The following is a 14907-nucleotide window of genomic DNA, read 5'->3' on the forward strand; positions in this document are numbered from 1 at the left end:
CCCACCCATGCATTTAAATGCAATGCATATCAGTAATATACCACAAACACACAGATAGAGTACATACAAAAATGCCTACCTGGTCTCACTTAACAGTCAGAATGAACATGTCAATTTTCCATGTCGTCCTCCAGAAGCAGCCTGGTGGTGGTGATTAACTGTGCAGGTGACTACACAATTCATTGCAAGGCTGACTTGCAAAAAAATAATGTTCATATAGAGTAAAAACTGCGACCGCAAGAAGCTTTCACTGCAAATGCAATATAAAAGGTCAGGCAGCTTGCAAATCCACTAGGAGGCGGCAACACTAAAGTTAATAGTCTGCCAAAAGTAATCAGATATGATGTTGATGACTGATGCCAGCCTCTGTTAGAAGTAGAGGAGCTGCTGTGTGAACCTGTACAGACCAGCTTATGCCCACACACGCACACATATATACAGTAGACTATAGGGACTTACTTTAAATGTTTGCCAGTACAAATTCTATTGAAGTGATTTTCCTTTTCTCTGTGTCCTTTTTGCTTTGGATCTTTGGGAAACTCTCAAGGGCCCCTCAGTCCCATCTGTCTGTGAGATAGTGAGAGCAGTTTGTAATATGATACATACTGTATCCACTGTACTGAATGTTGTTTTTTATGCATTCTCCTCACTTACATCTACACTAACAGCACATTTGCTGTGTTAGGTTGATGCTTAGTGTGTAGCTGTGGTTAGCCTAACTTATCCTGCTGCTTGGTTGTGTTGCATTTAATTGGTACATTTTCCAAATGATGCTGCGGTTGAATAAAACTTTCAAATGACTAATGTTTCTGAAAAATGTAGTTAGCTCCAATCATTTATTTTAAACAATGTGATGGGTTTTAGTGGCTAATGAGGAGCTAGGTGGGGTTTAGGGGAAGTGGAATCTCAATATTAGCACAGCAGATGGAGCTGAAAGGATGGAGATGGATTTGTTGGTAGAACAGGAAAGTCGACTCATATTTAATCCTATTAGCCGAACACCACGGGTGTCTTTTCCTGAAAGTTTGCCTGAACTTTGCCAGACACAGTTCACATGTTCTCCGTTGGGAGATACTTGAACGTTAGTTTTAGCTAATGTTAGCTAGACTTAAAGAAAAGTGGCTAACCTCGAGTTGACCAGTGAAAGTTATCTGAGCAGTTTAGCTTTCAAGCTAAATGACGTACTGTGTATTATTAAAGGTGAAAACACACACTTATTTATATATATATATATATATATATATATATATATATATATATATATATATATATATATATATATATACACACTAACTAACCAGTACCAACGTGTAAGTTAACTACAGGTAAACGTTACATAGCCTGGTTTACTTACAGCTGAAGTATCCAAGTGAAAATTGTCTCTGTAGTCCTAAAAGCTGCGGGTTAACGGTATAAATGTACAAGCTACAGCATTTGTACATTATTGTACTACAAAGCTAACAGGAGCGATACTACTCATACAAGTTAGAGTAACGGTAGTTAGCTACTATTAAACCACTTCTTAACGGTCGCTGGCAGGATACAAACGCGATTTTTTTTTGCCATTTTTGACGAAAAATGTGGTGTCTTAGGAAGGAGTGGCTACTTTAAGGCGAGTGTTGAACAAACGCCTGCTGCAACACTTGTAAAATAGGGGCTGAATGGTGAGAAATCGATTACTTTCGAGTAACGAGCTCCGCAGCGGCAGCAGGCTGAGCTAGCAACAGAGAGCCGACCTGCTGCAGTTGTGTGAGGGCGCCGCTGGGTGAGTCCCTCTCTCCGCCGCTTCTGTCTCCACAGCTCCCTTTTCCCAAAGAAAAGAAGAGGAGAACTAGGTCCGGGGAGGAGGGCCGCCGCCATTATCGGAAAGCTGACAGAAAATACCACTTTCACACGCGCAATCTGCTGCTAAATTGATCGGGACATGAGCAGTTTTCGCTTGCAGCAGGGCCACATTTCCAACGAAACACAGCGGAGATTGCAACAAACTCACCGTTGTCTCGTGTGCGCGGCCGGCCCAGCATTATGTGGGCACAACAATGGACAGAATAATTATTGAAAAAGCAACGTGGTGAAAGCGAGCAAGAAGACGACAGAAGCGGGTCTTTAAACGCCTCTATTTCGCATGTGGAAACCCGCCTTGCCGGAGCATAATTGGATTCCTCTATTGTTCGGGATATTTATTCCTTCCTTCCCCGTGTTTAATTGCAGCGATAACAGTGATGCAAGACACGAGAATCCAGACATGGGTGATGGATATTTAAGTCCAATGACCGCATCGCACTGATCGTAGTAATATCAGTATTATCTGTGAATAGATACGACCCTGAGTGTATTCTGCGGCTTTTGCTTATGCACATCAGGCGGCGAGGGCTGCGGCAAGAGCTGGCCTGACAGATGCAAGAGGAGAAAGGGAGAAAATGCGATGGTATGTATCTCTACGTGCTCTCTCACTCCGGTTTTATTGGCGATTTCCTTGTGAAGCTGTCGAGAGCTACACCCCGGACAGCTGGGTAAATAAAAATCCCCTTTAAACACAGCCTGTCGGTGTGGAGAAGGTAGGCTATCCCAGGTCTGGGCGCTGCAATTTCATTATGTAGACAGCAGGCCTGGCGTGGTCAGCCCCACACTGTGCACCCTACAGCCCATGTTCACTGTTAATCCTGTGCACAACACACAACCTTAGGAAATCTTATCTAAGTAAGTAGGTTATGTGGATGCAGTTGATTGAAGGTGGGCTTTGGGTGAGCTGTTCTGATGGGGCACTTGGGTTGTTTTTATCTGCAAAGAACTTGCCTGTTCATGTGGGCATAAAGGGCCTAGCTCAGCTGAGCCGTGTGGACTGCCCATGGTTGGTTTTGACCCCACCAGTGCTGTTTTGCCTCTAATCTGTGATCACTTCATGTGACAGGTTAATCATTTCATTAGAACCCCATAAATCATCTGTTTTGGCAGCATGTTTGACTCCAGGGAATTTTTATTACACATTAGTGAGATTCTGCAGTTGGTCATTTTTTTTGCACTTATGAGCTCACTGTTATATCAGAATTGCATCAGTGCTGTAATAATGGGAGTATTAATCAGTGCTATAAAAATGAAAGTATTAACAGGGCGGGGAAGTTCAGTGTCCTTTGGTATTGATTGTACATGTGATGGGCTCTCTGTTCATAAGATCTTCATTCATTTTGCCCATGAGCATGTAGCTGATAGCTGCCGTTGCATTTAGGCTGAAAAATGGAGACTGAGGTGCCTGTAACATAGTCATTTTAATGCTTGTCACTGCTCAGCTGTCATTTAAACACCACCACTCCCAACGTGTTTCTCCTGAGATTAATATTTTATCCTCGCTTCATATTTTTGGACTTCTTGACATCAGTGGACCATTGCTGAAATTTATAATCAATCAGTGAAAGATTACTCAGCAATTTTGATAAACAAAGTGAGATAAGATTTAACTAAAAAGTGTCAGGAGCTGGTGCAGCCTCTTAGAATTTGTCATCTTGGGCCCAGCGAATGGGCTGATTATTATTTGACAAAATAATAACAAGATTAAATCACAGACAGATTAATAACTGCAAAACCAGAATGGACAATACATCTAGCTGTCGCTTTAAAGAGACTGTTTTACTCATTTGAAACTGTTTACTTTACTTTGGCCATAACTACATTGCTACTTAATTCTATAGTCCCTGCCAGGAGATATGATGACCAAATGGCATAGGTGTTCTTGTTATTCTGTTGTCATTATGCATTGCTGGTGGTGAGATGCTGATGGCAAAAACTACAATGTTTGATCATGAATTCATGTGTGTAGTAATATAGTAAAGCACTGATTTCACAGGAATCACCATAAATTGCTTCTAGCAAAATATCATACTTGAAACATAAACAAGGCCATAGTCTCACAATCAAAGAGTCAGTATTAGTTGGTCTTAAACATTATTTATGGCCTTTACCATAGAAAGGGCCCATTCCTTCAGTTTCATCTGTTTAACAAAGGGAATGAGCCCAAAATGTACTAAATTGTGCCTCTTCTCCTTTTTGCAATCTGCTATTATAACTGATCACTAAATAATTAAGATAGATGTATGTATTAAAAGGCCTTAATCATGTTCTATTAATCCCTTTACCACTTAGAATAGCTTATTGATATGTTTTTAGATCTATTTTTTTAATCTAGTTTCTTGAGATGTCCTAAGATCTGGCACTGACCCTACTATTGGTTTTCGTTTTTTGTTCTTTCCACTTTAATTCAAAATGTATTTTTGTTGCTTTATTTGTCTGATTTATTTATTTTTTCTTTATTTTTGACAGGATCTGATTCATACAAGGAATGAATGAAAGAACCCTCTGCTCGTATCACTGCACTGCTATTTATTATAACTGAAGCCCTGCAGAAGAAAGAGAAATCCGATTTCCTCTGTGGATCAGCAACTTTATGGACAAACATTCAAGTGAACTCCTTTATACAGTGCCTGTTTATGGCAGGATGAGTGTCAAGAGGGTATGATGGCAAAAAAGCAAGATGCACGATCGCCCATTTACAACCTCATTGTGGTGGGTTTGTCAGGAACAGAGAAAGAGAAAGGCCAATGTGGGGTTGGCAAGTCCTGCTTGTGTAATAGATTTGTCCGACCCAGTGCTGATGACTTCTACCTGGATCACACGTCAGTGTTAAGCACCAGTGACTTTGGGGGTCGAGTGGTTAATAATGATCACTTTCTGTTTTGGGGGGAGGTGTCCCGGGTTCTGGACGAGGGGCCCGAGTGCAGGATGCATGTTGTGGAGCAAACTGAATTTATTGATGACCAGACATTTCAGCCACACCGTAGCACTGCTATGCAGCCCTATATCAAACGGGCAGCCGCAACCAAGCTGGCCTCAGCAGAGAAGCTCATGTACTTCTGTACAGATCAGCTGGGTCTGGAGCAAGACTTTGAGCAAAAACAAATGCCAGAGGGCAAACTACAGGTAGACGGCTTCCTGCTTTGCGTTGATGTGAGCCGGGGCATGAACCGTAACTTCGATGACCAGCTGAAATTTGTCACAAACCTGTATGGTCAGCTTAGCAAGACTAAGAAACCCATTGTGCTGGTCCTCACCAAGTGTGATGAAGGAGTTGAGCGTTACATCAAGGATGCACATACCTTTGCTATCACAAAAAAGAGCCTACCAGTAGTTGAGACATCTGCACGCTCAAACATAAACGTGGATCTAGCCTTCCTCACTTTGGTTCAGCTTATTGATAAGAGCAGGGGCAAGCCCAAGATCATTCCTTACTTTGAGGCGCTGAAACTCCAGAGCCAGCAGATAGCTTCTGCCAAGGATCGCTATGAATGGCTAATCAACCGTATAGTAAAGAATCACAATGAAACCTGGTTAAACACCAGCCGACGCATGAACACCTCCCCAGAGTACAAAGAATATGTGTTCTTGGAGGGAACGGCTAAGTGTAAGAAGCTTTTTCAACAGCATGTCTACCGTCTGAAGCAGGAACATATTGAAAGGCGTCGTAAAATATACTTAAGCACTCTTCCCTTAGCACTAAGTTCTTTGGTGCCAGACCTGGATGAGATAGATCAACTGAGCTGGTCTGGGGTGCAGAAAGTACTGGAGTCCAAACAGCATTTTGCCCACTGGTTTGTTGTTCTGGAGGACTCACCATGGGAGGACACATCTCACATTGATAACATGGAAGATGAGCGAATCCCCTCAGACCTACTGGAGACTGCTGAAGCAGAAGAACTATTTAATGCCCATCTGGAACATCTGCGTAATGAGTGCAGACGGGCAGAGATGAGACAGGAGTTTAAGCAGAAGTTGGCTTCATCCCCTTTTGTCACCCCTGGTAAACCCTGGGAAGAGGCCCGCAGCTTCATCATGAATGAAGAGTTCTACCAGTGGCTCGAGGAGCCAGAGTACTTGGACCTGTACAACCGGCATCAGAAGGAGATCATTGATCGTGCTAAAGAAGACTTCCAGGAGCTTTTGCTGGAGTACTCTGAGCTTTTTTATGAGCTCGAAGTAGATGCCAAGCCAAGCAAGGAGAAAATGGGGGCAATTCAGGAGGTTTTGGGAGAGGAGCAGAGGTTCAAGGCGCTACAAAAGCTTCCTGCTGAAAGAGATGCTCTGGTATTAAAACATATCCACTTTGTCTATCACCCCACCAAGGAGACCTGCCCTAGTAGTCCTCACTGCGGAGACTCCAAGATCGAACACCTCTTAGCTTCACGTTTCCCCACGTGCTACCCCTTTTTTGACGTGAAAGCTCATTTTGGAGACACCAAGGCTGACAGAATTAACCTTGTCATACTGGGGAAGGATGGACTGGCCAGAGAATTTGCCAATGAGATTAGGGCTCTCTGCACAAACGATGACTGGTATGTGTTAGATGGGAAGATGTATGAATTGACGCTGCGGCCTATTGAGGGAAACGTACGTCTTCCAGTAAATTCCTTCCACACTCCAACTTTCACCCCACATGGATGTCTGTGTCTGTATAATTCAAAAGAGTCCCTCTCCTATGTGATTGAAAGCCTTGAGCGACTTAGGGAATCAACTCTAGGTCGAAGGGATAGCCAGCTGGCACAACTGCCAACGTCACTGCTGTTAGTCACTAAAAGAGGCGTAGGATCGTATGTTGATATAGGTGGAGACACTGCCTTAAACCTAATAACACAGGGACAGCAGGTTGCAAGGAGACTGCAGTGTAGCTTTTTAGACCCTGCCTCCCCTGGTGTGGGCTATGGCCATAATGTCAATGAGACCCAAATTAACCAGGTGCTGAGGGGCCTTCTGGATATTAGGAGGAGCACATCTTTCAGTAGCAGCTCCCCTCCTCTCCTGCCTGAACCTCCAGGTCTCCGAGACTCACCTCATCAGCCAGTCCCAGAGGCAGACCTTCGCATTGTCATGTGCTTAATGTGTGGAGACTCCTATGACATTGAGCAGCTCCTGTCCCCTTTCCTAATGCATCAGCACTGCAGGCCCATGTCGAATAGTGGCACCTCTGTGTTGCTGGAGCAGACAGTTGGTGGACACAAGCTGGCTATAGAGCTCTCTCTGCTCTCGTATCATGCCTCCTTCACTCTGCGGAAGAGCAGGTTAGTACACGGCTACATCGCTGTGTACTCGGTCTCCCGAAAAGCCTCCCTTGAGACCCTGTGTGCATTCTTGTGTGAGGTTCAGGACATCATCCCGATTCAGCTGTTGGCAGTGGGAGATAGCCAGGCAGAGCTCACTGACAGCGACTATGCCTGTGAGCAGCTGATCCAGGGGGAGGAACTTGCCCATGAGATTGAGGGCCGTTTTAATAGTGTGGTCTGCGGTTCTGGGGGGGTGGTGGGAGGCCTGCACAGGATAGAAATGTTCCATTCTTTTCTGATGGAGGTGGTAGAGAAGCGCAACATTGTGGAGGCCACACACATGTACGACAATGTTGCTGAAGCATGCACCAACGAAAACGTGTACTCGCCACGCTGCAGCTCTCCCAGCCCTGTCACCATGTTCCTGGATTCAGAAGATGACGTAGAGCCGTCACCGCCATACTATGATGGCACACTCACCTCCCACAGTGGGGGCTTCAACCTGCCTGACTTAGATTCCAGTGACATCTCTGTCATCTCTGATATCAGGGACTTTGAGAACAAACTCAACAACAAAGTACCCCCCCAAGTGAGAGTTAAGCCGGGTGTCACTTTTGATTTCAGGAAGGTGAGCCGTAACCCATATATCGATACACTAGGTCACCGTCGCTCTCTGCCCTCCGCTGTTACCTGGGTCCCTGGTGGGGATGTGGGCTATGATCCCTCAGATTATGCTGAACCCATTGATGCTGTTTCCAAACCCCGCCCCAGCAATGAAGAGATCATCTACTCAGTGCCACATGACAGCACACAAGGCAAAATCATCACCATACGCAACTCTAACAGAATGCACTCTAATGGAAATGGCTCAGACAGCGAAGCAGACAGCAGCTCTCTGGAGCGAAGGAGGAAGTTCTCTGCAGTCGGGGTGAAGCCTCGGCTTTATCGTGACCGCTCCAAGCGGCTGGGCAAGTTCAGCAGCTTCCGCACGAGTTTCATAGGCAGCGATGATGAGATGGGAGCTCTTCCAAAGTCTAAAGAAGATGACTTTGGCACCCTGAAAGGTGAAAGCCTTGTTAACGAAGAGAGTGAGGACCCGAAAAAGAGGAACATTCTGAAGAGCCTGCGACGAACAGCCAAGGTGTGTAGAATACCACCGTTTTCTATTTCAATCTTTCATTTATTTGTCTCGTACAGAAATTGCTCGTTATCAGTTCATCATTACGGTTTTCCTGAATAACATCCTCATCAACTACGCTAGTTCACTATTAGTGCCAACAAAATGACTGTTCTATACAGCACTATCACAGGCGGCATAAAGCTTGTTTGAACTGTTATAATTGCAACTTTTGCTGCTTATGGTGAACACATTTTGTTAGATGTGCATGGAGTGCAACTTAGTAGCAACTCAATTATTCATTTAAGTCACTAAGTCTTCTGTCTTTTTACAGAAAACAAGACCAAAGCCCCGTCCAGCTATTCCCAAGCCTTTAGAGAGTAACTACTTTGGGGTCCCTCTCGTGAATGTAGTATCCCCAGACAGACCCATCCCACTCTTCATTGAGAAGTGTGTCCGCTTCATTGAAACAACAGGTAAGATATTTTGTTTTCTAATCTCTTTTTAACCATCAGTATTATGCTGCATTTGATGTGTGCAAAATTACCAGAGAAATACAGACAATGGTCATTTGTCAGCTGCTAGTTTTCACAAGAGCTTGATGTGTTTTATGAGCTCAACAGTATTGATTAGTGATCCAAACTACTATTGTTAGAAACTCTAAACCTGTGCACCTGTTCATGACCACAATCCGATGAGAAAGTAAATCAAGGGTGTATTAAGTTAAGTACTCCTCCAGAAACTGCCAGCTTCTGTATCATCATGTCTGTTTGCAAAGTGGCTAATGAAGTGTTTGTGCTTTTCTTGGTTCCCACTGTGACTCCCCACCCACGTCTTCCCCTTTTTCTCTACTGCGCTCTTTTCCCCTCAGGCCTGAATACAGAGGGTTTGTACCGTGTAAGCGGCAACAAGTCAGAGATGGAAAGCATGCAGAGGCAGTTTGAACAGGGTGAGTTACTCATCGCGCTTGTTTGAACCAGCTGTTTGACATGTAATTATGTGACTGTCTAATCAAAACATAAACAGAGTTGCCAAAGGAAAGTGACATGCAACTAATTGCTCAGTCCTGATGACAGCTGCGACTGTTGGGCTTATTTTCTTCCTTGATCCTTTAACTCTGTCATTGTCTTTCTGTAGACCATGGATTAGACCTGGTGGAAAAAGACTTCTCCATAAACACTGTGGCTGGAGCCCTCAAAAGCTTCTTCTCTGAGCTGCCTGAGCCCCTGGTGCCTTGTGCTCTGCAGGTGGACCTATTGGATGCTTTCAGTAAGCAAACACTGCTGGGCTGGGAGGGTCTTCACTAGAACATAGAAAGATTATTTCTTTAAGAGGAGAGAAGGCAGGGAATGTTTTAGCAGACCTGCTTTGCTCTGTTTTAGGTGTTTTAGTCTTCACAAGAACAACTGTAATGATAGTATACAGAGACATTGTAGCTTGAAACTACTGTGTGATGATGTGGTCTCAGTGTTAATGATGACAATTCTCTGTGCAGAAATCAATGACAGAGAACAAAGGCTGTATACCATGAAGGATGTCCTGAGGAGGTTCCCCAGGGAGAATTATGATGTCTTCAAATATGTAGTGAGCCACTTACACAAGTAAGTTCTCTGTCTAGTATTCAAAGCTCTTGTTAGTCATCTGTTTTCTCCCCGCTGTATGATGCTCATGAATAAAATGCTGTGGCTCTGTGTGTTCTCGCAGAGTGAGCCAGCTGAGCAGGTTGAACTTGATGACCAGTGAAAACTTGTCCATCTGTTTCTGGCCCACCCTCATGAGGCCAGACTTCTCCACTATGGATGCTCTGACTGCCACACGCACCTACCAGACAATCATTGAGACCTTCATCCACCAGTGTGCATTCTTCTTCTACAACCAACCCCTCCTCGACTCCCCCACCGGCCTAGCAGGCCTCCCCGCCTCACCCACCACCACCCTCAGCGGGAGCTCTGCCTACTCTTGTTACCGCTCCTCCCCACCCCACACCACCGCACACTTCAGCCCGCTGCAGCAGTCCCCTCCCACCACCCCCCAGTCTCCCCTGCAGTCTCTGCTCCCGCCCCTCCACCAACACCCCCACTCCCACCATTCCCCTGCTGAACAAGAGACACTGTGAGAGACAATGAAACCATGTGTGCCCATGATGATGCTGGACCTTATCACCAACACACAAAAAAAAGAAAGAAAACGACGATGATAATAAAAAAAAAAAAAAATACATGTGCACTTGCACACCACATTTTTGATCATGGACAACCTAGGTTATGAAGACAGGAGACAGAAAGTGTCTGAGAAACTACCCCAACCTGCCGTTTGTATTCATACTTGTGTGCATCGAGGCAGGCTACCATTATCAGTGAAGCTTCCTCTGCCCTCTGAACCTCTGATCGCCTGGAAATGGATGTCAGATCAGAAGTGGAGGACGGGGTCACCGTCACAGCAAGCCTCTCGTCTGTCAACAGCCACCACTTATCCTACACTACCAAGAAATAGAAAACCTCTACGCCAAGCTGGAAGAAATGATTTGTGGCCACTATGTTTTTATTACGTGTAAATCTTAGTTTTTTTTTCTCTTTGAAGTACTGCCACTGGATTTATAGATTGGTCCTCTGTAGGTCCTTTGGGCAGCGGTTTGCTCCATATAGCAGAGGTTCCTCTGTGTCTGCCTTTTGGGTTTCTCTCATCGGCTCTACCTGAGCGGGTCAGCATGGGGAGGGAAGGGAAGGGACGGGGGGGTAACACATCCAGGGATGCACTTTAATGATCACTGTTGTTTTTTTCCCCTCGAAAGGGTTTGTTGACAAACTGTTTTCTTGTGTGTTTTTAATTTCACAGCTCAAACAGCCATACCCATTGCCTCTACAGAGCTCTGGCAGATCAAACTTTGTTTACATCAAACTTGTTTTTGTATCCACAAACTTATCTGAAGCACTTTTTGATAGTGTAGTGTTAAATATGAAGAAATGCCACATTGATTAACTGTCCATGTTGTTTGTTTAGTGGTTTTGTGTGGCATCAGTGCAGGCTTGTAAAACAAGATCCTTTTGTAAAAATTTACCGTCTTTTAGGTGGATCTAGGCGTCCCATTGTAGGTTAATGGGAAGTCTGAATCTACTCGTGTTCCTCATTCATCCAACCATGTGAAAAATAGTTTTGTTTGTCCTCTTTCTAGCTGTCGGTTGATCAGAGTGGATTTTTAGGGACTGTGGTTTAATTAGGCCAATATAATATCAGAGAAGACTTTTGCCTGCCATCAGTAAAGTGAAGGAGAAATGTTGCCATTTTGAATGTGTAACCTAGTCATACCGTAACACAAATTTACATTACCATCTGGTGCCCATGGAAACCAAACGCTTGAAACATGATAGGTTGCTGGATGTGTTGCTGTGGCTGTCTATCAAACCAAGCTCTTTGTATTCATGTAATATTAAGGAACTTTAACTCAGAAGGTTTAGTATTCTCAACGCACTGTTACTGCTAGTCCTGCTATACGATACAATGACCAGTAGAAGTGAAACATTTGTGGATGGACACATTCAGGAAGCACCTGCAGCTGTTTACCTGCTCTAGTTACTTAGTTTTGTGCCGGCATATTGTCCCTTTTCTTTGAAAACAAGCAGCACATTTTCAGTGGTAGCACTGTCAATGAAGGCCTGGTAACTTTAACCATTAAACTTTGGAGAGGAAATACTGTCTTTTCAGTAGAGATGAGGAAAAAATGGACAACTGTACTTACAACTTCTGGAGGATTGTGGCTCCGTTATGGTTCTTGGGTGCAACAATGACCTGAAAAGTTAGATCATTGGTTGTATTAGTATTTGGGATCGTCAATTACTGGTACTATTGGAATCGTAATGCTGTCGGAAGCCAGTCATTTTATGTGCTAAAATGAGGGCTCTTCTCAAACTGCTCAGAAGCTGTAACATTTAGACTGGCACCAAACCAACTAAGCAACTGTCCCATTACAACACGATTCCTGGGAGAATATAATGTTACTGCATCACTTGACCTCTGACACAACCTTGGCAAATCTGCTGTTCAGTGAGCAAAAAGTGAGTGCATACTACTCTATAATGGTTGTTTATTTGTATGTTGGGGAACACCACCCTTTAGTGAATGGTAGAAAACATTTCTAGTGTGTATTTCAATGATTGAAAGTCCATTTTTACAATTTTTGTGAATGGTTCAAGGCCACTTAAGTTTAGTGCATGAGTTATAAAAAAAAGACACACCAAGGGAGATGGATGAAAGCCTCTCCCTGTTTTAAAACATGAAATTAGAACAAAAACCAATACTAAAGTGAAATAGCTGAAACGTGAAAGTTTATGTACTGTGCACCAGGAGCAAACCATGGAATTTGTCTGACTGAGAATAGTGTTTGAAGATGAAGGCCTTATGTGAACTGTATAATAGTTAATAAATTAAATCTTGTAAAATTGTCCTCAGCTTCGTTGTGGTCAATGTGGGTATGTGTCTTTCATTGATCTTCTTTTTCAGTTTAAGAAGTAGATCGACTCATTGTCGGCAAGTTTCAAACGAGATTGGAACTGCATTGTTCAAAGTGCATTTTTTGATTGTAATTTGCGGGAGAAACATCAGTTCGGTTTATATTTTCACAACAATGGTGGCCAAGGAATTAAGAATATCAAGCATTCCTTTTTGTTAGTTAAAATGCCATTATTGTGTAAAAACGGAAGGTAGGGCAGTTCTTGAAACGCCCTTGCACACCCTGCTGCCAACTGATGATACATGAGGCTGTTATTATCCACGTTTTAGCTGTAACAGTGGCATGTGGTTTCCTATTATTAGTATTCCCCAAAATGACAGCTTGGTAAACAAGTACGGCAAGGCACGAACATACATCTGTCACTGCTGCTCTTTGCTGTATCACATAATTCAAATAGTAGCAAATCATCTCTACTGAAACATGACGTCTCCAAAGATGATCTGGGTCGAAGGTTGTGTAAAGCATCCTTAATAACAAAAAAATTAATTCTACACAACAGGCATGCAGAAATACCTCCACTGTAGGAGCTATAGTATTTAAGCACTGGTGCATGTGACTGAAAAACATCAATTATTCACAGCATATCCGTCATGAGTGACTGCACTCTTTTGGGAGAATACTTTCGTCACAGTATCTGTTAACCTCTGTGGAGGGGGTCTGGCATGATAATGCAATGATGCCATCTTGTGGCTGCTTAGCTGTAGAGCTTAATAATTGCAGTGGATTGTCATGGAAGTGCCCCCCTTTCCTGTCCACTCTTTGCATTTGGTTACAGCCTTTAAAGGGGCAGTCTACCGATTTTACACATGAAGTTCAACCTTGCTCGTGCTGAGGATGCTGTGAAAACATATTATTCCCTGGATGACTCAAAGAGCTCTCTTAAATTTGAGAAATGATGTCATAGTGAAGTCGTTGGCCGTGTCTTACTCATTTATGCTGGGAGGAGCAGGATGTAGTGTTCTGGGGCCTCTGATCATTTTGGAGCCTCTCAGTCTCTTTTTAAATCTGTCTCACAACCTTACTGAAGTAAAACACCACATCACTGGAGTATGTGGGGCGTAGTTACATCGTATAACTGGAACATTTACACATGAATTCCTTATTAAATCACATGTATGCTGATATGCGATTCTCATATCTCCTTATCACAATGGTTTTGCCAGTTTCATATGGGGTGAAGGTTGGGTTTTTCATGTTCAGTCTATACCAGGTGTGGGCAATTAATTTTCATATGGGGCCACATGAGAAACGTTGACAGTTGTTAAGGGCCGGACCAATACACTTGCAGCTCTGCTCAATATATATCTCAATAAAAACAGTAAAGGAAACATTACAATGATACAATGAAAATGTGGAACACAGAACACAACTATTTAATGAAAGACTTTGTTTTTTCGTTTTTTCATTTAAACTATGATTGCTGCCTATTGAGTTGTAGATATTTTAGATGGTGTGACTTCCTTCAGTGTGGGCATATGAATGAGAATGTTGCCCTCCAACTGGCATGACAGAAACTTCAGTTTTGTCATAAAAGCAGTCACCAGGCTGTACATTTCATGTGCAAAGAGGCCCTTGCCTTGCAGCTTGGTATTTAGTTCATTCATTAGTGCAGTCACATCAACAGGAAAAGCAAGGTCTGATATCCAGTCTGCATCTGAGAGCTCGGTCATGTCCCTGCCTTTCTTCTCACAAAACTCTAGAATCTCTGCTCTCAGATCCCAAACTTGTTTAAGCACCTTGTCCAGGCTGATCCATCTGACATCTGTCTGGTAACCAAGGTTACCATGATCACTATCATCTCCTCCAAAAAGACAACAAACTGTCTGTAATTCAATGCTCTTGCCCTGATGAAGTTAACTACTTTAGCTACAACATCAGTCACGTGGTTGATTTTTAGCACTGACTTACACAACACCTCCTGATACAATGCAAAAATATCAGTTTCTGTTCTGGGTTTAGTTCAGTCACTTTATCTTGCATCCATTTCAAAAGTGCAACATTTTTCCCTGTCAAATTTGGACAGCCATCAGTTGTAACACCAACTAAATTCTCCCATTTTAGTCCCAGCTTGTTCATGCATGTATTTACTTCAGTCAACAAATCACTCACCGTCGTGGTCCCTTCATTGGCTGCACAGCTGCCAGCTCCTCCGTCATCTCAAAGGTTTTTGTTAGTCCACGTACAAAGATGAGTAACTG

The 14907-nt window shown here is 43.5% G+C and overlaps 1 protein-coding gene across 1 annotated transcript; it reads left to right on the forward strand.

Annotated features, from left to right (window-relative positions):
* Positions 1-1721: 1721 nt before the first annotated feature.
* arhgap35b (Rho GTPase activating protein 35b) lies at positions 1722-12642 on the forward strand. Its single transcript, XM_023287352.3, has 7 exons — positions 1722-2428; positions 4315-8226; positions 8537-8678; positions 9074-9151; positions 9340-9471; positions 9698-9803; positions 9907-12642. Exons 2-7 carry the CDS (start codon positions 4507-4509, stop codon positions 10316-10318), a joined length of 4590 nt encoding a protein of 1529 aa, XP_023143120.1. The 5' UTR covers positions 1722-2428; positions 4315-4506; the 3' UTR covers positions 10319-12642.
* Positions 12643-14907: the final 2265 nt, after the last annotated feature.

The sequence above is a fragment of the Amphiprion ocellaris genome, chromosome 14, assembly GCF_022539595.1.
Source record: "Amphiprion ocellaris isolate individual 3 ecotype Okinawa chromosome 14, ASM2253959v1, whole genome shotgun sequence".
NCBI classification, from domain to species: domain Eukaryota; kingdom Metazoa; phylum Chordata; class Actinopteri; family Pomacentridae; genus Amphiprion; species Amphiprion ocellaris.